Here is a 21,490-nt window from a genome sequence, read left to right as displayed (position 1 = left end):
ATCCCAAAAAATTGGCCAAATTTCTAGAAATGAGAGCTGCTCCCTCTAAAGTGGGATGGATGCCGTCTCTCCTAACAAGACCAGGTTTTCCCCAGAAGCTTTGCCAATTATCAATGAAGCCCACCTCATTTTTTGGACACCACTCAGACAGCCAGCAATTCAAGGAGAACATGCGGCTAAACATGTCACTCCCGGTCTGATTGGGGAGGGGCCCAGAGAAAACAACAGAGTCCGACATTGTTTTTGCAAAGTTACACACCGATTCAATGTTAATTTTAGTGACCTCCGATTGGCGTAACCGAGTGTCATTACTGCCAACGTGAATTACAATCTTACCAAATTTACGCTTAGCCTTAGCCAGCAATTTCAAATGTCCTTCGATGTCGCCTGCTCTGGCCCCCGGAAGACAATTGACAATGGTTGCTGGTGTCGCTAACTTCACATTTCTCAAAACAGAGTCGCCAATAACCAAAGTTTGATCCTCGGCGAGTGTATCGTCGAGTGGGGAAAAACGGTTAGAGATGTGAACGGGTTGACGGTGTACACGGGGCTTCTGTTTAGGGCTACGCTTCCTCCTCACAGTCACCCAGTCAGCCTGCCTTCCCGACTGCACGGGGTCTGCCAGGGGGGAACTTTCAGAGTCATGTAGGGCCCAGAGGACTGTTGGTACTGGTGCTTATCTCTGTAAGTGTGAGATTCTACAACTCCTCATGGATGGGACACCAGTCCAGCGAGGGTTACTTCTCCAGGCAAGGCCATTACCTATTTACAGCTGGGTGGACTGAGACAATGCAGACTGTCTTGTCCAAGGGCACAGAAAGGCAACATGAGTGTTGTGTGGGCCGCTGAAGAGGAGGTACTGCTGGCCCACCACCACCAGAGGGCACCCTGCCTGGAGTGCGGGCTCCAGGCACAAGAGGGCGCTGCCGCCTCACAAGAGCAGCCGGGGTGACAGCTGACACTCATCACCTGTGACAGCTGTCACCACTCATCTGATCTGCATCGGTATATCAGCAAGACGTCATCTCCACCTCTTTGCCGAGATATCGTTCTACCTGAAAGGTAATATCCTCAGCCTGACTGCTTGATAGAAAGCCCTTTTTTTTGTGCTTTTTGTGAGTGATAACAGACTTTTTCTCCAACGAGAGGTGGAGGTAGCTTCCCTGCCGTGCAGATTGCTGGATGCAGACGCACCCACGTTTAATTGTGTTTTTGTTCCTCGCCAGCAGTACCAGGTCCGACACGCGGAGGCAGTGGCCACCTGGGAGTTCGGGACTTGGCGGCTCCAGTATTCCCGGGGTCTGGTGGCGGAGGAAATCGTGTGGTTCCGGTTCTGCTTTGGACAGACGTCTCCTATCTTCGAGCCTGCCCACACGACACCTTGTAATTTGACCGCTGATCTATTGTGTAATCTGTTGTGTTTGTTGTGCACGTTCGCAACAGTAAAGTGTTGTTATTTGACCTATTCCATTGTCCGTTCATTTGCGCCCCCTGTTGTGGGTCCGTGTACTTACACTTTCCCAACAATGAGAGGGATTAGAAGCTAGGTCTACTTATATAATTGCAAGATAGCTCCTTATCTACTGAGCTACCTGCTTTAAGAGTGGGCACTTCTATTGAGATGATGGACTCAGTCGGTGACAGAAATGAGAGGTTTGCTGGCAGAACTGTTCACAGTTCAGAGAGGTGAGATTGAGATGGTTTGGGCATGTGCAGAGGAGGGACCCAGGGTATATAGGGAAAAGGATGCTGAGGATGGAGCCACCAGACAGGAGGAAAAGAGGGAGGCCAAAGAGGAGGTTTATGGATGTGCCGAGGTGGTTGGTGTGATTGGTGCAACTAAAAGAAGATGAGGAAAATATCACTCACCAAAAACACTGGAGCACAGACTTTAGGCCCGTTAGTACAGTTAACCACACAGCACGCCATATTATCTCATATTTGTACTAACATGTTCATAAAGGAACTAGCAGCCTGTTAGATGGAGGCCAGTAGCACCTTTCTAACAGTTGGCTGATTTGATGGAACCTGTCGCTCAAATCGGCCACACCCCTAATATGCAGATCTTTATGGCTTAAACTAATGAGGCATATAAAAAAAAGGTTTATTTCTGCTGTCAAGTCGGACATTTTAACATGGGTGTCTATGGAGAGTGACTTGTTTTTAAAGCCAACCTCACATGGCTGTAAGTTTTGCAATTCCACTTTGGTTTGGTTCAGACCAAAGGGAATGGCCCCAAAGTATAACTCTGTCTTTAATTTTATTACTATGCAAAGGGGTGTTGGCACAATGGTGTAAGTGGTCCACATGCTCACTTCCCACCTAGAAGGTCCCTGGATCAAGTTCACGCATACATGATTTTCCTTGTACATCTGGAGTTACTTCCAGAAGGACATGTGGGGTAAAACATGCCAAATCGACATGTGAATCTAAAGTCTGCTGAGGTGACTCGGAGCCAAAAACAGGAGAAGCCATAAATTATTTAATACCACACAGTAAAATCACCAGTGTAAAACTAACATTGACAGTGTTAATTGTACACTGATGATTTTACTGTGTATTGCAAAGGGATGAGGTCAGCAAGTGGTGATGGATCCACCACCTCACAGAACCAGACAGGCAGACCATCAGTCCTCCTCCAGTTCCGGACAGCACACGCCTGTCTGCCATTGGCAGGTGATATGTGGATGTGTCCTTCATCTTTTCTGGGTCCGTGGGTCCTGATCACCAGTGCAGTGCATCACATGACCACGGGAAGATCCCTCACAATGAACGAAGTGGAACTATAACTGCAACACTTTGTCCTTGTGTGGCGCCCAAGACATGTCAGACTATGGTTCATCCACAGTGGACTTCACTGAAATCTGTGTGTGGTTGTTAAAGTATTCCTGTCAGGACAAAAGACATGTTTCAAGACATGTTTTATTTCATTGTCGTATTTATTTTGCGTAAAACAAATGACAATATTTGATTTGTTTCATTCACCAGTTTTTGGTCGCCGTGTTTTCAGTATTCTGACACACAAACATGATCACGCTGGCGTGTTTCAACATGAAAAGTAAAAATCATGTAAAATGGACCAAAAATGAAAATCCTTGAATACATTTGCCAGCTGAAATTTGCCTCGTGGACCTTCTGCAAACATCTATGCTGTCAACGTTTTCGGGTTCACGACCTTGCCGATGACGAGCGGTGCTCCTGAAGCTTCATCGCGGATCAGGTAGAGGAAGGGCCGGTCCACGTGGTACGACAGGTTACTTGGCACCGAGGTGGCACTGGGGTACTGGTTCCCCTCTGGCGCCATCTCCATGACGACTTTGTGATTGACACTGGTGAGCTTCACCGACTGAGCCGAGATCTTCTCCAAGTCAGGTTCCACTAACCATTCAGAGAGACCTGTGGAAAGAAAGAGAGCGAGACGTGAGGAGGAAGAGGAGGAGCTATCGATGAAGCACTGGTCCTCACTCCCTGGCAATGTAGACTCACCTAGGTCACCAAGTACCGGTAGCAGGTCTGTGGAGTAGCTTGGCTTTAAGACAGGCAATTTGAGGGACACCTGGGTGGGAAGGAGCGTCTGGGACAGATCCTGCACAAACTCAGCAGTCAGGCTCTCCTCCAGGAGGGTCATGTTGGCGCTTACATCGTCTGGGAGGAAGACGAACATGCTGACATCATCCTGCATCTGGATCTGAGCGATCTGTAGGAACCAAGAACTTCAGCTCAGGACTGATCTCACAATGAATTTATAAACAGAAAACAAGAAGCGACAGAGAAATGACAGCATCGTGACTGCAATTCCAGTCATCATGGTGACAGATCTGTAAGTCCCACTAAATATGACCGTGTAACGTCCTGTCATAGGGCAGAACAAACTCTCCGTCTACATATCATGTGTTTAGAGTCATGTGACCCGGTAACTGTAGAAAAAAATGTTTCTATTAGTATTTTGCAAAATAGGCTTTTCAAATTGCCTATTAAAAGCATCTCATGTGAGCATAAAATGTTTTTACAATATTTGAGATGTTTGTTTATGGTTAGTTCACGACTTTTGGAGGGTCACAGAAACCCGCCAGCAGACTCATTCAGTCCATCGGACTCCAGCTGCACTTCATCAAAATCAGCGTTAAGGACAGTCTTAAGAATTGAACCGACTTCTTTAAAAAGGCTGATCCTGTTTCTGCAGGCGTCATAGGTGGCATTTACAACATCGCCACACAGAATTCTGGGTAAAGGAAGTTAAACTGTTTCTCCCACATTAATTTTCTTTTCCACATTTGATATTGGAGATGTTTGAAAGTCAAAAACACTCACAGTGCAACTCAGATCTGAGTCGATTCCCATCTTGATGGGGTAGTTATCCTGTTGCATCATGGGAACACGAACTGAGTTTTCACCATCCAGCTGGAAATTCTCCGTTGTGCCACTCTGACCAAATCGTGTCACCCAAGTTCCTGTTCACAGACATGAGAAAGCATTGTTATCATCTGTGCATCTACACACACACACACACACACACACACACACAACTGGCTGCAGTTTGATTTAACACCAGAGATGAAGCATAACTTTATATTGGAGTTCTACAGGGATTTGTTCTTAATCCCCTACTGTTTGCATTCCCTGCCACATTACCGGTCATTAGGGGGCGTTTTAGCCTCGCTCAGTCCACACTGGGTGGAGGTCCACTTGTCCCTCATGAGGTCACCACAAAGACACAAGCCCCACCTCTCACATTCACACAGACACAGAGTCAGCAATACGGATGACCTGGTCAGGTTTTTACCACTAATCCTAGTCCGAGTCATTTTATACTGAGTATCTATTCTTCAGTATCAGACCATATTAAAGTCAGTCCAATGCAAAGTCCTAACTACACCTTAATGCTTTCAGATATTTGTTAAAAATTAAGAAAACATACTTTTTTATAGCACATCAATTCCACTTAGTGTAACATTATGGTCATGAAACGACATTTAGCATAATATTAATTGTGCAATGTTTTAGCTCTTATAATACACAAATTCTCATTTTTGGTGTCATCATTATTGTTGTTGTTGGGCATATTATTCATTATTGCCCACCATAATTTTTTTAATTTTTAACTGCTTTTCGCAAATCCTGGTGCTCGTTAATACAGTATGTTTGGTACATGGGCATATTCATTTATTCATGTTCTGGGTGGCCACTAAAAATCCAGTTATAATTGCAGAATAAAATATTTGACACAGGATGTCTTACCATCTCCAGCCCCCCCACCAACCCTAGCGACGGTCGTGGTGCCCACCTTTGAAAAATGCAGCGCTCACAGCGTTGACTCCAGGGTTTCTAGGTAAGGCTTTGGACAGGATGCGCTGCACCTTCCCGCCCGTCTCTTGTGCCACCCAGTCGTTGATCTCTTTCATGGCTGTGCCCGGGGCATTGAGAGCCTTCGGCCGAACATTGTACTGCTGCTCCACCAACGTGAAGAAGTCCTGCTTCACTCGAAGTCCTGAGGACACACAAGCTGGTCAGGGACCTCACATGATGACAGGATTCGTACGTGACATTAAAAAGTCCACATAAAGACATAATACCACACAAAATACTTTTCTCAGACTTTTCACATGGAACAAAACAGAAACCTTCATAAAAACAACTACAGCTTTTGTGGACTAAACATCTTTCCACACCAACAATGGTACCATGTTGGGGTCACCACAGTAGGTCAAGAACAGATCTGCACTGGGATTTGGCACAAGGTTTATGCTGGATGGTCTTCCTGAACCACACACAGCTCCTGGTCTTCTCAAGGAGACAAGAAAGAAAGCAAGATGACTGCAACAACAGCAGGATGTCAGAAATAATTTTGTTCAGCTGCAGCCGACGATCACTCAGAGAACCAACCAACATGAACAACTGGAACTTCATATTGTTTTATTTATTTAATCCTTCGGCGGTTTGCCAATAAAGGTTGATGCAAAACAAAATAGCAAGTGTGAAGCTGCCTGGGACCACGAACTGGAACAAACCACCAAAATTTGGTCTGATCACAAGAGGCAGTCTCAGTCTGGATAAAATTGAACCATGGTCTGGTTTGTTTGCACAGTTTGCAAGTCGATGCTGGTTGTCCTCATTGTCAGGAGACGAAGAAAAGAAATGGGCAAAGTAACGGTGACCCGTGTGAGCACATGGGGACAGGTGGAGACACTTACTCACTCACTCACTCACTCACTCACTCATCTTCAACCACTTACTCCAGCTAAGGGTCGCGCTGGAGTCTATCCCAGCAGTCAGAGGGCGTGAGGTGGAGTTCACCCTGGACAGGACGCCAGTCTGTAGCAGGACCACATACAGACAAACAAACATTCACACCTCTATGGACATTTTAAAGTTTCCAGTCCACCAAAGATGTGTGACATTGTCTCCAGTGTTTAATTGCATTGTATTCAGAAGATGTAAAAGCCAACTTGGAAAGAGCCTTAAAATTTTTCTTCATTCAAGTGGAACAACCCACCAAACTGAAAACAAACCAACATCTCCCACACCTGATCCAGCAGTTAGCTGTTCTCAGTAAAGCTGCAAAAGTAAAGGAACAGCTGAGATGTAAGTCCTGAAGCGCTTATCTCTGGATTTCATAGTGTTAAGTGGATCAGAGTCAATGACAACACCTGGAAGGGAAGGGTTACTTCCTGAGACAAGACCGGTATCCAGTTGCAGCTGGATAGATGGAGATGATACAGATTAAGTGTCTTGTCCAAGGGCACAGGTAGCATTAGCAGGATTTGAAGCCAGGTCTACATATTGGCAGACCAGCTCTTCATCCACTCAGCTACCTGGTCTGTGAAAGGAACAACTGAGGGTTCTTTGGTACTGTTGCTGACCTTCTTCAAGCAGGAGATGCTGGTCTCCTGACATTGCAAGCACACATAGCTTCCATTTGGGATGCAGGTATCCTTCCTATGGACTGCCAGAAAGAACTTCTGGCAGGCTTCTCCTTGTTTCCTTATCTTCTGTATGTTGTATTAAGATTTTGGGCATGCCGAAAATTTTCAACATATGTGACTCATACGTCTGCACATGCGGAACATAAGTTGTAGGTAAGTTATGTGATTGTTGGCACGTTTCTTGTAATTTACTCATAAGTCTAAATACACCCATCAGTGCTGTCCACTGATGGGCTGAACACTGCGGTCCTCATGCAAACAGACTGTTTCATTCACACATGGAGTAAATATTACCTGTTCGCTTCAGTCCAATTGATCATCACAGTCTGACAGACACGTATCTACATAAAGTGTCCTGATTTTGGAAAACGACATCTGAAAATACCTTAGTTCCTTGTCGTGGCTGGAAACGTAGCATTTTAATGCACCGTGATGCATGCTGTTCTTTGATTATCACGCCACACAGACACAATACCGTTTTGATATGACACATACTGTTTCAGATAAACAACGCAAGCAGGTCACCCGCATATAAATGTCAAATGCAACACTATCCAACCAATCACATAGCTCTACTGATCTACACACAGGGCAAAGGCCCGCCCATCTGGGTGCGGGTTTAGAACAGGCTTAAAACGTAGGCAGGGCGCTAGGGTGGGACTCTTGCATGCAGCTCCTGCGGGGGAATGTTTGCTGCAGGAGTCCAGTGCTCTCGTAATGACTGTTCATTAAGAGAAGGTATCTTTTTAATACAGTCTGCTTTTGAAGTCCATTTCCTGTCTTTGGGTTTGCTCACCACATTAAACTACCGAGGGAGTGGATCTGAAGGCAGAAAATCCCCTACACCGGTGTCCACGTGGTTCGGGTTTGTGGTGTTAAACTGCACTTTGACACACAGAAGCCGCTACGTTTGCTAAACTTACTTCGTGACAGATAGAGGCGCGCTGCAGCGCTGAGGCCTTTGCCGGCCATCTGAACCGCAGTCAGCAGGTCTCTCAGCGTGTTGTGGAGCTGGGGGTCCTGCAGCGTGTGGTACCTCAGGGCCCTGAACAGTTGCCGCTCAGCTCGCTCGGAAGCTCCTGCAGGAAATCAGGGATGATGGAATGTGAGTTCAGATTAACTTCAAATTCAGACACACAAACACTTTTCATTACCAATAAACATTTAATTTGCTGTTCAATATCAAATTTGTGTGGTTAGTTTCAGGGATACGCACCCTGGACAGTCATCACCTCTACGTAACTTTAAGAAACGCATGTGCCTAGACGTGCCCCCAGTCTGCCCATGAGGGTGCAACAAATGTGACATAAATCTGAGTGACAGCGACTGTTTACTTTGTCTTTGACAGCAACATCGTTATTTTACTGAATCAGTTGGTGTCCACCAGAATCCGAGCAAGCAGTTGGGGAATGTGAATCCTTCTCAACACATATGTGGCTTTTGTTTGACTACAGAATACTGAGTTACTCCAACCAAGACAGAGCCCCACCACTTCTTTGGGCTCTATCGCCCTCTAGAGGCACCTGTTGAGGAGGCAATCCCGGTTTAACTTTATGCAAATTTGTTTGAGGAAAGCGTACAATGAATAAAGTGAAAGCTCGTTGGCCTTCTCAGGTGTGTGTGGCGGCTACACGTCCGCGTTCTGACTCCATGGACACATACGTGCCTTTTTAAAGGACTTCATGAGTTCATGGAACCAGGCTAAACAGGTACTCCTATAGAAGTGCCTCCGCAAAATAATGATGTTTAGTTTAGACTCAGTATTCCGGGACAGCTTCCTGCTCAATAGCCCAAATTTCTGAGTTCCAAGGTTGTGATATTTTGTGCAATTAAATTTCAAAGAACAAAAGTAAATATTGTGTGTGTGTGTTCTGTCACTTATGTCTGTGCTTTATGTGTATTTATTCGACCCTCGGGTTTGTGTCTACGTTATGTGTTATTGTCTTTTTGTATTCAGTGTGTCTCCTCCCTGGTCTGTCATCCATGTGGGACCCTTTGGTGGTTGTCCTCTGTTTGTGTCTGTTATTCTGTCTCTCTGTATTCTCTGTGGTTAGTCCTCTGTCTGTGCCGTCATTATCAGTCCCCATCCATAGGTCACCATGTCTTCATGTTTTTTGCTCATCAGTTTCTTTATGTGATTCTTAGGTTTATCAGGTGTTGTCCCCAGGTTGCTCACTATTCTGTTTTGAGTTCCATGTTTATTTTCTTTGATTCAGTGTTCTTTGATTTAGTGTTTGATTTGGTTAGTTCCTGTTGTGGTTTTATTGCCCATGTTTATTATTCATCTTCTTGTCGGTTTTCCTTTTGTTGCACTAACTCCTCAGTTCCATGGATGTTTTGTACTTGACGTGTCTTTTGGTCTTATGTCGTTTGTTGGTTTTCATTATTAGGTTTTCTGATCCCACTTATCTTCAGATATCTGTTTATTTCTCAGTCTCCTTGTGTTCCTGTATTTATCATGTCTTTGCAGTTCCTTTCTTCTGTGATTCTGTGCACCTGTTGCTAATCAGTTCATTTGTTTTTAAGCCGTACCTTCCCCCATCTGGTTGCCAGTTGTTTGACGTCATCTGTTCATGTTGGTGTTATTTCCTTGTCATGTCATACATGTGTCTAACCAGCTGTCTTGATTTGTAAGTACCTTGCGTTATAGTCTCCTGTGGTTTTTGATCCATTGTTAGTTTTGTTTATTCTTTTGTACCCCCTCTTTGGACTCCAGCCTATGTTTTTGTTTGAACACTGGGGTTTTCTTGTTCTGGCACATTGCGTGTTTGGATTGTTGGTTCACCTTTTGGTCATTAAATCACTGTGGTTTTTGCAACATATCTTGTGTCCTCATTGCCTGCATACTGGGGTTTGTCTTTGACTCTAATTGCAACACAGTGGGGTATATTTTGGGAAAATCTCCTTGAAATAGAATTACTTTTGCTTTCAAAGAATAAACATTCTGCCACATGTATCACTGACATGACCAGGGTGCTGGGGTCACAGGTTTGGAACCTATCCCAGCTGTCACTGGACGAGAGGCCGGGGTCACCCTTGACAGGCTCTCGGACATTCCAGCACACCAAATCACACTAAAGGTCAAAGGTGCACATGTCCGGCATGGTGGTGAAAGCTAAAGCTGTGGTTTAGTTTGTTTAAAGAGTGTCTGTGTCTTCACCCATGGACAGCTGTGTCAGCACTGCAGAAACACTGATGGGGGCCAAGAAGATGTTGGCGTTAGGGTCACGACTCGCCATGGCACGATACAGGTTGTAGCCAAAGTCTGAGGTGGCAGCGCCCATCTTTGTCGCAGGTGTGGTGAAAAGCTCGACATGTTCCTCCTCCTCGCCAGCCTCCTCAACTGCCGTCTCCAGCTGAAAGGGATCAGTAAACACATTAAACCCATGAATACAGGAAATGGGGCCAGAAAACATCCGGTTCTAGTTTACAACTCAAACGCAGTGTCTTTCACATTCCAGAAACATCTGTCATAATGTCACAGTGAAATAACTCTGGTGCAGCGCGCTGGATGACTGGCACCTGGTCAGAAGTGTGGCAGGACCAGATGGGCTGACTTCCAACCTGGAAGCATTTAGCTGCCTAATCTCCATCTCTCTCTTTCTCTCTCTCTCCATCTCTCTCTGTGTGCAACACTATGACCATCTGCTCTTGTAGCTTCTCTCACTAGCATATAAACTGAAGGAGTCCAATCACGGCCCACCAGCCGAAACATACGTGCGCATCATCTGAAGTGGAACCTGCTCAGAAAAACAGCAGAACCCAAAAGGACGAATGCAAATGGCAGTAGCATTTAAGCTAACATTAGCAAGGCTAATGCTCGAGATTCTCAGACAGGCGACATTAACACAAGTAAAGTGAAGCGGAGGTCCAAAGACAAGTTTCAAGCTAACTGCTTCAAAATGTATCCGCGGTGCGATTTGTAACATGTGCTGCACCATTTGTCAGCCTCCTAAAGAAAGTGTGAAGCGGCTTTAGTGCAACGGCTGAAACGAAGCTTCTCAGTTCAAAAGTGATGCAGAGTCCTACGGTCAAAACACGAAACACGGATGCATGAAGTTACGGCCATGTGACGCTGTGTTTGATGTATTTAATGAATTTGATGGACAGAGGTGTTTGGTTATGCTGATATCTTTGTCCAGTTTTTCGGGTCCTTGTGTTTCCTGTCTTACTTCTAAAATTAACATTAAATCGGTGTGTAACTTTGCAAAAACAATGTCGGACTCTGTTGTTTTCTCTGGGCCCCTCCCCAATCAGACCGGGAGTGACATGTTTAGCCGCATGTTCTCCTTGAATTGCTGGCTGTCTGAGTGGTGTCCAAAAAATGAGGTGGGCTTCATTGATAATTGGCAAAGCTTCTGGGGAAAACCTGGTCTTGTTAGGAGAGACGGCATCCATCCCACTTTAGAGGGAGCAGCTCTCATTTCTAGAAATCTGGCCAATTTTCTTGGATCCTCCAAACTGTGACTGTCTAGCGTTGGGACCAGGAGGCAGAGCTGTGGTCTTATACACCTCTCTGCAGCTTCTCTCCCCCTGCCATCCCCTCGTTGCCCCATCCCCGTAGAGACGGTGCCTGCTCCAGGACCACCAATAACCAGCAAAAATCTATTTAAGCATAAAAATTCAAAAAGAAAAAATAATATAGCACCTTCAATTGCACCACAGACTAAAACAGTTAAATGTGGTCTATTAAACATTAGGTCTCTCTCTTCTAAGTCCCTGTTGGTAAATGATATAATAATTGATCAACGTATTGATTTATTCTGCCTAACAGAAACCTGGTTACAGCAGGATGAATATGTTAGTTTAAATGAGTCAACACCCCCGAGTCACACTAACTGTCAGAATGCTCGTAGCACGGGCCCTGGCGGAGGATTAGCAGCAATCTTCCATTCCAGCTTATTAATTAATCAAAAACCTAGACAGAGCTTTAATTCATTTGAAAGCTTGTCTCTTAGTCTTGTCCATCCAAATTGGAAGTCCCAAAAACCAGTTTTATTTGTTATTATCTATCGTCCACCTGGTCGTTACTGTGAGTTTCTCTGTGAATTTTCAGACCTTTTGTCTGACTTAGTGCTTAGCTCAGATAAGATAATTATAGTGGGCGATTTTAACATCCACACAGATGCTGAGAATGACAGCCTCAACACTGCATTTAATCTATTATTAGACTCTATCGGCTTTGCTCAAAAAGTAAATGAGTCCACCCACCACTTTAATCATATCTTAGATCTTGTTCTGACTTATGGTATGGAAATAGAAGACTTAACAGTATTCCCTGAAAACTCCCTTCTGTCTGATCATTTTTAATAACATTTACATTTACCCTGATGGACTACCCTGCAGTGGGGAATAAGTTTCATTACACTAGAAGTCTTTCAGAAAGCGCTGTAACTAGGTTTAAGGATATGAAAAAAGCCCTCCGTAAAGCTAGGACATCTTTCTACTCATCACTAATTGAAGAAAATAAGAATAACCTCAGGTTTCTTTCAGCACTGTAGCTAGGCTGACAAAGAGTCAGAGCTCTATTGAGCTGAGTATTCCATTAACTTTAACTAGTAATGACTTCATGACTTTCTTTGCTAACAAAATTTTGACTATTAGAGAAAAAATTACTCATAACCATCCCAAAGATGTATCGTTATCTTTGGCTGCTTTCAGTGATGCCGGTATTTGGTTAGACTCTTTCTCTCCGATTGTTCTGTCTGAGTTATTTTCATTAGTTACTTCATCCAAACCATCAACATGTTTATTAGACCCCATTCCTGCCAGGCTGCTCAAGGAAGTCCTACCATTATTTAATGCTTCAATCTTAAATATGATCAATCTATCTTTGTTAGTTGGTTATGTACCACAGGCCTTTAAGGTGGCAGTAATTAAACCATTACTTAAAAAGCCATCACTTGACCCAGCTATCTTAGCTAATTATAGGCCAATCTCCAACCTTCCTTTTCTCTCAAAGATTCTTGAGAGGGTAGTTGTAAAACAGCTAACTGATCACCTGCAGAGGAATGGTCTATTTGAAGAGTTTCAGTCAGGTTTTAGAATTCATCATAGTACAGAAACAGCATTAGTGAAGGTTACAAATGATCTTCTTATGGCTTCGGACAGTGGACTTATCTCTGTGCTTGTTCTGTTGGACCTCAGTGCTGCTTTTGATACTGTTGACCATAAAATTTTATTACAGAGATTAGAGCATGTCATAGGTATTAAAGGCACTGCGCTGCGGTGGTTTGAATCATATTTGTCTAATAGATTACAGTTTGTTCATGTAAATGGGGAATCTTCTTCACAGACTAAAGTTAATTATGGAGTTCCACAAGGTTCTGTGCTAGGACCAATTTTATTCACTTTATACATGCTTCCCTTAGGCAGTATTATTAGACGGTATTGCTTAAATTTTCATTGTTACGCAGATGATACCCAGCTTTATCTATCCATGAAGCCAGAGGATACACACCAATTAGCTAAACTGCAGGATTGTCTTACAGACATAAAGACATGGATGACCTCTAATTTCCTGCTTTTAAACTCAGATAAAACTGAAGTTATTGTACTTGGCCCCACAAATCTTAGAAGCATGGTGTCTAACCAGATCGTTACTCTGGATGGCATTTCCCTGATCTCTAGTAATACTGTGAGAAATCTTGGAGTCATTTTTGATCAGGATATGTCATTCAAAGCGCATATTAAACAAATATGTAGGACTGCCTTTTTGCATTTACGCAATATCTCTAAAATCAGAAAGGTCTTGTCTCAGAGTGATGCTGAAAAACTAATTCATGCATTTATTTCCTCTAGGCTGGACTATTGTAATTCATTATTATCAGGTTGTCCTAAAAGTTCCCTAAAAAGCCTTCAGTTGGTTCAGAATGCTGCAGCTAGAGTATGACGGGGACTAGCAGGAGAGAGCATATCTCACCCGTGTTGGCCTCTCTTCATTGGCTTCCTGTTAATTCTAGAATAGAATTTAAAATTCTTCTTCTTACTTATAAGGTTTTGAATAATCAGGTCCCATCTTATCTTAGGGACCTCGTAGTACCATATTACCCCATTAGAGCGCTTCGCTCTCAGACTGCGGGCTTACTTGTAGTTCCTAGGGTTTGTAAGAGTAGAATGGGAGGCAGAGCCTTCAGCTTTCAGGCTCCTCTCCTGTGGAACCAGCTCCCAATTCAGATCAGGGAGACAGATACCCTCTCTACTTTTAAGATTAGGCTTAAAACTTTCCTTTTCGCTAAGGCTTATAGTTAGGGCTGGGTCGGGTGACCCTGGACCATCCCTTGGTTATGCTGCTTTAGACGTAGATTGTGGGGGGGTTCCCATGATGCACTGTTCTTTCTCTTTTTGCTCCGTATGCATCACTCTGCATTTAATCATTAGTGATCGATCTCTGCCCCCCTTCACGGCATGTCTTTTTCCTGGTTTTTTCCCTCAGCCCCAACCAGTCTCAGCAGAAGACTGCCCCTCCCTGAGCCTGGTTCTGCTGGAGGTTTCTTCCTGTTAAAAGGGAGTTTTTCCTTCCCACTGTTGCCAAGTGCTTGCTCATAGGGGGTCGTTTTGACCGTTGGGGTTTTTCATAATTATTGTATGGCCTTGCCTTACAATATGGAGCGCCTTGGGGCAACTGTTTGTTGTGATTTGGCGCTGTATAAGAAAAAAGTTGATTGATTGACTGATTACTGTACAGTTGTGAGACTTGGACTCTAACCATTGACCTAAGGCAAGGACTGGATGTCTTTGGTACCAGGTCTCTTCAGAGGATCCTTGGGCACCACTAGAATGCCTGTGTGTCGATCTTGTGGTTACTTAGACTAAGATGAGGAGGATTGGTTGCATTTGAGGGAGTGTTGGTGTTGACATTTTGCCTATATGCTGCATTTGTCGATGCTTGATTTGAGCATCTCCTAGATGTTAAAGTGGTATAGAAATGCAGGCCTTCATGATCCAATGCATAGGTGCCTGAATGTTGAGGACTCCAGTAACAGGTCAAGGGGACATTCACGCGTCACCTGGCTGTGGCAGATCAATTGTTACTTCTGAAAGGTAGAGATGGAACAGTTGTCTACCCGAATGGTTGCCATCCATGACCCAAGGCTGTTCTGTGGTGTCGTGGATGAGGTGAAGATTCTGAATTCTGATTCTGAAGACATGACGTGCAGGTACGATCATCGATAGATGAAACTGACTCTGTGGCACAACAGTCGTCAGAGAGCCTTAAGAACCCACTGACACTGAGAACCTCTGCACTTCAGAGGAAACTCGGTCAGAGTTTGCAGTGCTGAAACAAGTCATGGTCTCAGGTGAAGACATCATAGTGCTCAGGCGAAGGAACATTACTCTGTGGAGTGCAGGTCTGGACAGGTTGTGTTAAAAAAAACAGGCTCATAAAACAAAACTATATGTGTAAGACAGACACATGAGGACCAGTTTGTAAGCGTATTCAGGACTGAGGACCTGGATTAGAAGAAGGAGGGAGGAGATGTGGGAGGTGATGGTCTAGTGGTTAAGCACTGGGCTTAAGACCAGAGGATCCTCAGTTTAAATCCCAGCCTGACCAGAAAAATCAGTAAGGGCCCTTGGGCATGGTACTTAATCGCCGAGTTGCTTCCGGTGTGTAGTGAGTACCTTGCATGCAGCACCCTGTATCGGGGTGTGAGTGTGTTTGTGTGAATGGGTGAATGTGAGGCATCACTGTAAAGCGCTTTGGAAAGCGCAGATGGAAAAGTGCTACACAAATACAGTCCATTTAAGAATCACACCTGTTTCCAGTTCAAGTCTTTGCATCAGGGATCTTCTTTCAGGTCTTACTTTTTTCACCTACTAATGGATGTGTTGAGGTTTGCACCTGTTAGCAGATGATATGGTGTTTTGCACCACAAGAATATAGGGAATGGAGAAGCTGCTAGAAGACTGAAGATTGTACACAGAGGGCAGAAGATTAATAGGAAGAAGACAGGACATACAAGGTCAGGTGAAGATCAGGATTCAGAAATTAGCTTGCAGGGAGAAGTGCTGAAAATATTGAACAGGTTTATCTAGACTTCAGAGTGATGGACAGTCCATGTCAGAGTATGAATACCTGCGCCTGACAGCAGCTCAACACGGTCCCAAACAGCAGCAGGAACGTTCTCGCCTTCATTCTGGAAAAAAAACAAACTGAGTCATCACAATGACTGCGCAGGTGTGAACATTTGCCAGCAGACATGAAGAACTGATGGCTCTCATAATCCCACGTGCCACTTCCACACCACATCAAAGGTTGGTCTACAGGACTGTTTCTGACCATTTTTGCGCCCCAGGAAAGACCAGATCGATCAATCAATCAATTTTTTTATATAGCGCCAAATCACAACAAACAGTTGCCCCAAGGCACTTTATATTGTAAGGCAAGAGTGGTGCATACAGAGCAAAAAGAGAAAGAAACAGTGCATCATGGGAACCCCCCAGCAGTCTACGTCTATAGCAGCATAACTAAGGGATGGTTCAGGGTCACCTGATCCAGCCCTAACTATAAGCTTTAGCAAAAAGGAAAGTTTTAAGCCTAATCTTAAAAGTAGAGAGGGTGTCTGTCTCCCTGATCTGAATTGGGAGCTGGTTCCACAGGAGAGGAGCCTGAAAGCTGAAGGCTCTGCCTCCCATTCTACTCTTACAAACCCTAGGAACTACAAGTAAGCCTGCAGTCTGAGAGCGAAGCGCTCTAATGGGGTGATATGGTACTACGAGGTCCCTAAGATAAGATGGGACCTGATAATTCAAACCTTATAAGTAAGAAGAAGAATTTTAAATTCTATTCTAGAATTAACAGGAAGCCAATGAAGAGAGGCCAATATGGGTGAGATATGCTCTCTCCTTCTAGTCCCCGTCAGTACTCTAGCTGCAGCATTTTGAATTAACTGAAGGCTTTTAGGGAACTTTAGGACAACCTGATAATAATGAATTACAATAGTCCAGCCTAGAGGAAATAATGCATGAATTAGTTTTTCAGCATCACTCTGAGACAAGACCTTTCTGATTTTAGAGATATTGCGTAAATGCAAAAAGCAGTCCTACATATTTGTTTAATATGCGCTTTGAATGACATATCCTGATCAAAAATGACTCCAAGATTTCTCACAGTATTACTAGAGGTCAGGGTAATGCCATCCAGAGTAAGGATCTGGTTAGACACCATGTTTCTAAGATTTGTGGGGCCAAGTACAATAACTTCAGTTTTATCTGAGTTTAAAAGCAGGAAATTAGAGGTCATCCATGTCTTTATGTCTGTAAGACAATCCTGCAGTTTAGCTAATTGGTGTGTGTCCTCTGGCTTCATGGATAGATAAAGCTGGGTATCATCTGCGTAACAATGAAAATTTAAGCAATACCGTCTAATAATACTGCCTAAGGGAAGCATGTATAAAGTGATAAATTGGTCCTAGCACAGAACCTTGTGGAACTCCATAATTAACTTTACTCTGTGAAGAAGATTCCCATTTACATCAACAAATTGTAATCTATTAGACAAATATGATTCAAACCACCGCAGCGCAGTGCCTTTAATACCTAGGCATGCTCTAATCTCTGTAATAAAATTTTATGGTCAACAGTATCAAAAGCAGCACTGAGGTCTAACAGAACAAGCACAGAGATGAGTCCACTGTCCGAGGCCATAAGAAGATCATTTGTAACCTTCACTAATGCTGTTTCTGTACTATGATGAATTCTAAAACCTGACTGAAACTCTTCAAATAGACCATTCCTCTGCAGATGATCAGTTAGCTGTTTTACAACTACCCTTTCAAGAATTTTTGAGAGAAAAGGAAGGTTGGAGATTGGCCTATAATTAGCTAAGATAGCTGGGTCAAGTGATGGCTTTTAAGTAATGGTTTAATTACTGCCACCTTAAAAGCCTGTGGTACATAGCCAACTAACAAAGATAGATTGATCATATTTACGATCGAAGCATTAAATAATGGTAGGGCTTCCTTGAGCAGCCTGGTAGGAATGGGGTCTAATAAACATGTTGATGGTTTGGATGAAGTAACTAATGAAAATAACTCAGACAGAACAATCGGAGAGAAAGAGTCTAACCAAATACCGGCATCACTGAAAGCAGCCAAAGATAACGATACGTCTTTGGGGATGGTTATGAGTAATTTTTTCTCTAATAGTTAAAATTTTGTTAGCAAAGAAAGTCATGAAGTCATTACTAGTTAAAGTTAATGGAATACTCAGCTCAATAGAGCTCTGACTCTTTGTCAGCCTGGCTACAGTGCTGAAAAGAAACCTGGGGTTGTTCTTATTTTCTTCAATTAGTGATGATAGAAAGATGTCGTAGCTTTACGGAGGGCTTTTTTATAGAGCAACAGACTCTTTTTCCAGGCTAAGTGAAGATCTTCTAAATTAGTGAGACGCCATTTCCTCTCCAACTTACGGGTTATCTGCTTTAAGCTACGAGTTTGTGAGTTATATCACGGAGTCAGACACTTCTGATTTAAAGCTCTCTTTTTTAGAGGAGCTACAGCATCCAAAGTTGTCTTCAATGAGGATGTAAAACTATTGACGAGATACTCTATCTCCCTTACAGAGTTTAGGTAGCTACTCTGCACTGTGTTGGTATATGGCATTAGAGAACATAAAGAAGGAATCATATCCTTAAACCTAGTTACAGCGCTTTCTGAAAGACTTCTAGTGTAATGAAACTATTCCCTACTGCTGGGTAGTCCATCAGAGTAAATGTAAATGTTATTAAGAAATGATCAGACAGAAGGGAGTTTTCAGGGAATACTGTTAAGTCTTCAATTTCCATACCATAAGTCAGAACAAGATCTAAGATATGATTAAAGTGGTGGGTGGACTCATTTACTTTTTGAGCAAAGCCAATAGAGTCTAATAATAGATTAAATGCAGTGTTGAGGCTGTCATTCTCAGCATCTGTGTGGATGTTAAAATCGCCCACTATAATTATCTTATCTGAGCTAAGCACTAAGTCAGACAAAAGGTCTGAAAATTCACAGAGAAACTCACAGTAACGACCAGGTGGACGATAGATAATAACAAATAAAACTGGTTTTGGGACTTCCAATTTGGATGGACAAGACTAAGAGACAAGCTTTCAAATGAATTAAAGCTCTGTCTGGGTTTTTGATTAATTAATAAGCTGGAATGGAAGATTGCTGCTAATCCTCCGCCCCGGCCCGTGCTACGAGCATTCTGACAGTTAGTGTGACTCGGGGGTGTTGACTCATTTAAACTAACATATTCATCCTGCTGTAACCAGGTTTCTGTTAGGCAGAATAAATCAATATGTTGATCAATTATTATATCATTTACCAACAGGGACTTAGAAGAGAGAGACCTAATGTTTAATAGACCACATTTAACTGTTTTAGTCTGTGGTGCAATTGAAGGTGCTATATTATTTTTTCTTTTTGAATTTTTATGCTTAAATAGATTTTTGCTGGTTATTGGTAGTCTGGGAGCAGGCACCGTCTCTACGGGGATGGGTAATGAGGGGATGGCAGGGGGAGAGAAGCTGCAGAGAGGTGTGTAGACTACAACTCTGCTTCCTGGTCCCAACCCTGGATAGTCACGGTTTGGAGGATTTAAGAAAATTGGCCAGATTTCTAGAAATGAGAGCTGCTCCATCCAAAGTGGGATGGATGCCGTCTCTCCTAACAAGACCAGGTTTTCCCCAGAAGCTTTGCCAATTATCTATGAAGCCCACCTCATTTTTTAGGACACCACTCAGACAGCCAGCAATTCAAGGAGAACATGCGGACTAAACATGTCACTCCCGGTCCGATTGGGGAGGGGCCCAGAGAAAACTACAGAGTCCGACATTGTTTTGCAAAGTTCACACCGATTTAATGTTAAATTTTAGTGACCTCCGATTGGCGTAACCGGGTGTCATTACTGCCGACGTGAATTACAATCTTACCAAATTTACGCTTAGCCTTAGCCAGCAGTTTCAAATTTCCTTCAATGTCACTGCTCTGGCCCCCGGAAGACAATTGACTATGGTTGCTGGGTGTCGCTAACTTCACATTTCTCAAAACAGAGTCGCCATAACCAGAGTTTGATCCTCGGCGGGTGTGTCGTCGAGTGGGGAAAAACGGTTAGAGATGTAACGGGTTGGCGGTGTACACGGGGCATTTCTGTTTAGGGCTACGCTTCCTCCTCACAGTCCCCAGTCAGCCTGCTTTCCCGGCTGCTCGGGATCTGCCAGGGGGAACTAATGGCGGCCAAGCTACCTTGGTCCGCACCGACTACAGGGGCCTGGCTAGCTGTAGAATTTTCCACGGTGCGAGCAGTCTCCCAATTCGCGCCCAGCCTGGCCTCCAAAGCTACGAATAAGCACTTATTACAAGATATGTCTTTCAAAAGCGCAGATTAAACAATATGTAGGACTGCTTTTTGCATTTACGCAATATCTCTAAAATCAGAAAGGTCTTGTCTCAGAGTGATGCTGAAAAACTAATTCATGCATTTATTTCCTCTAGGCTGGACTATTGTAATTCATTAGTATCAGGTTGTCCTAAAAGTTCTCTAAAAAGCCTTCAGTTAATTCAAATGCTGCAGGCTAGAGTACTGACGGGGACTAGCAGGAGAGAGCATATCTCAGCCCATATTGGCCTCCTTCTTCATTGGCTTCCTGTTAATTCTAGAATAGAATTTAAAATTCTTCTTCTTACTTATAAGGTTTTGAATTATCAGGTCCCATCTTATCTTAGGGACCTCGTAGTACCATATCACCCCATTAGAGCGCTTCGCTCTCAGACTGCAGGCTTACTTGTAGTTCCTAGGGTTTGTAAGAGTAGAATGGGAGGCAGAGCCTTCAGCTTTCAGGCTCCTCTCCTGTGGAACCAGCTCCCAATTCAGATCGAGGGAGACAGACACCCTCTCGACTTTTAAGATTAGGCTTATAAAACTTTCCTTTTTGCTAAAGCTTATAGTTAGGGCTGGATCAGGGTGACACCTGAACCATCCCTTATTATGCTGCTATAGACGTAGACTGCTGGGGGGGTTCCCATGATTCACTGTTTCTTTCTCTTTTTGCTCTGTATGCACCACTCTGCATTTAATCATTAGTGATTGGATCTCTGCTCCCCTCCACAGCATGTCTTTTCCCGGTTTTCTCCCTCAGCCCCAACCAGTCCCAGCAGACTGCCCCTCCCTGAGCCTGGTTCTGCTGGAGGTTTCTTCCTGTTAAAAGGGAGTTTTTCCTTCCCACTGTAGCCAAGTGCTTGCTCACAGGGGGTCGTTTTGACCGTTGGGGTTTACATAATTGTTGTATGGCCTTGCCTTGCAATATAAAGCGCCTTGGGGCAACTGCTTGTTGTGATTTGGCGCTATATAAAGAAAGTTGATTGATTGATTGAAGTACCGTACTGCTAAAGGAGGCCGAGGAATAACTAAACTTTCACACCCAGGCAGAAAGTGCGGGAGAGACAGGAGAAGCCGCCATGCTAAATCGGCTAAGAGCTAGTAGCTATGCTAAGCTAGCGGATTCCTAAAAACACGCAAAGTGAATAATGTGTAAATAATTTAGAGGTGATTCAGCAGAAGGAGTGCTTTAGTTAAGGCAC

General features: G+C 43.7%; 1 protein-coding gene across 1 annotated transcript; it reads right to left on the bottom strand.

The window, feature by feature from the left end:
- Positions 1–2,924: 2,924 nt before the first annotated feature.
- LOC117516763 (pigment epithelium-derived factor-like) lies at positions 2,925–16,064 on the bottom strand. Its single transcript, XM_034177613.1, has 7 exons — positions 16,003–16,064; positions 10,084–10,279; positions 7,847–8,002; positions 5,285–5,488; positions 4,312–4,451; positions 3,487–3,697; positions 2,925–3,396 (listed from the first exon to the last, which is right to left on the bottom strand). The coding sequence occupies exons 1-7, from the start codon at positions 16,060–16,062 to the stop codon at positions 3,146–3,148; spliced, it is 1,218 nt and encodes a 405-aa protein (XP_034033504.1). The 5' UTR covers positions 16,063–16,064; the 3' UTR covers positions 2,925–3,145.
- Positions 16,065–21,490: the final 5,426 nt, after the last annotated feature.

The sequence above is a fragment of the Thalassophryne amazonica genome, chromosome 9 (genome assembly GCF_902500255.1).
Source record: "Thalassophryne amazonica chromosome 9, fThaAma1.1, whole genome shotgun sequence".
NCBI classification, from domain to species: Eukaryota; Metazoa; Chordata; class Actinopteri; order Batrachoidiformes; family Batrachoididae; genus Thalassophryne; species Thalassophryne amazonica.
This window is presented reverse-complemented; position numbering and strand designations above follow the sequence as displayed.

What these genes read in the sequence shown, in the direction of transcription:
- LOC117516763 (XM_034177613.1), bottom strand. Translation starts at nt 16,062, where the DNA reads ATGAAGGCGAGAACGTTCCTGCTGCTGTTTGGGACCGTGTTGAGCTGC. An exon ending in GAGCGCTGCATTTTTCAAAG is followed by an intron (nt 4,452 to 5,284) that starts GTGGGCACCACG and finishes GTCTGTGAACAG; the next exon opens with GAACTTGGGTGACACGATTT. An exon ending in ACTCAGATCTGAGTTGCACT is followed by an intron (nt 3,698 to 4,311) that starts GTGAGTGTTTTT and finishes TGGTTCCTACAG; the next exon opens with ATCGCTCAGATCCAGATGCA.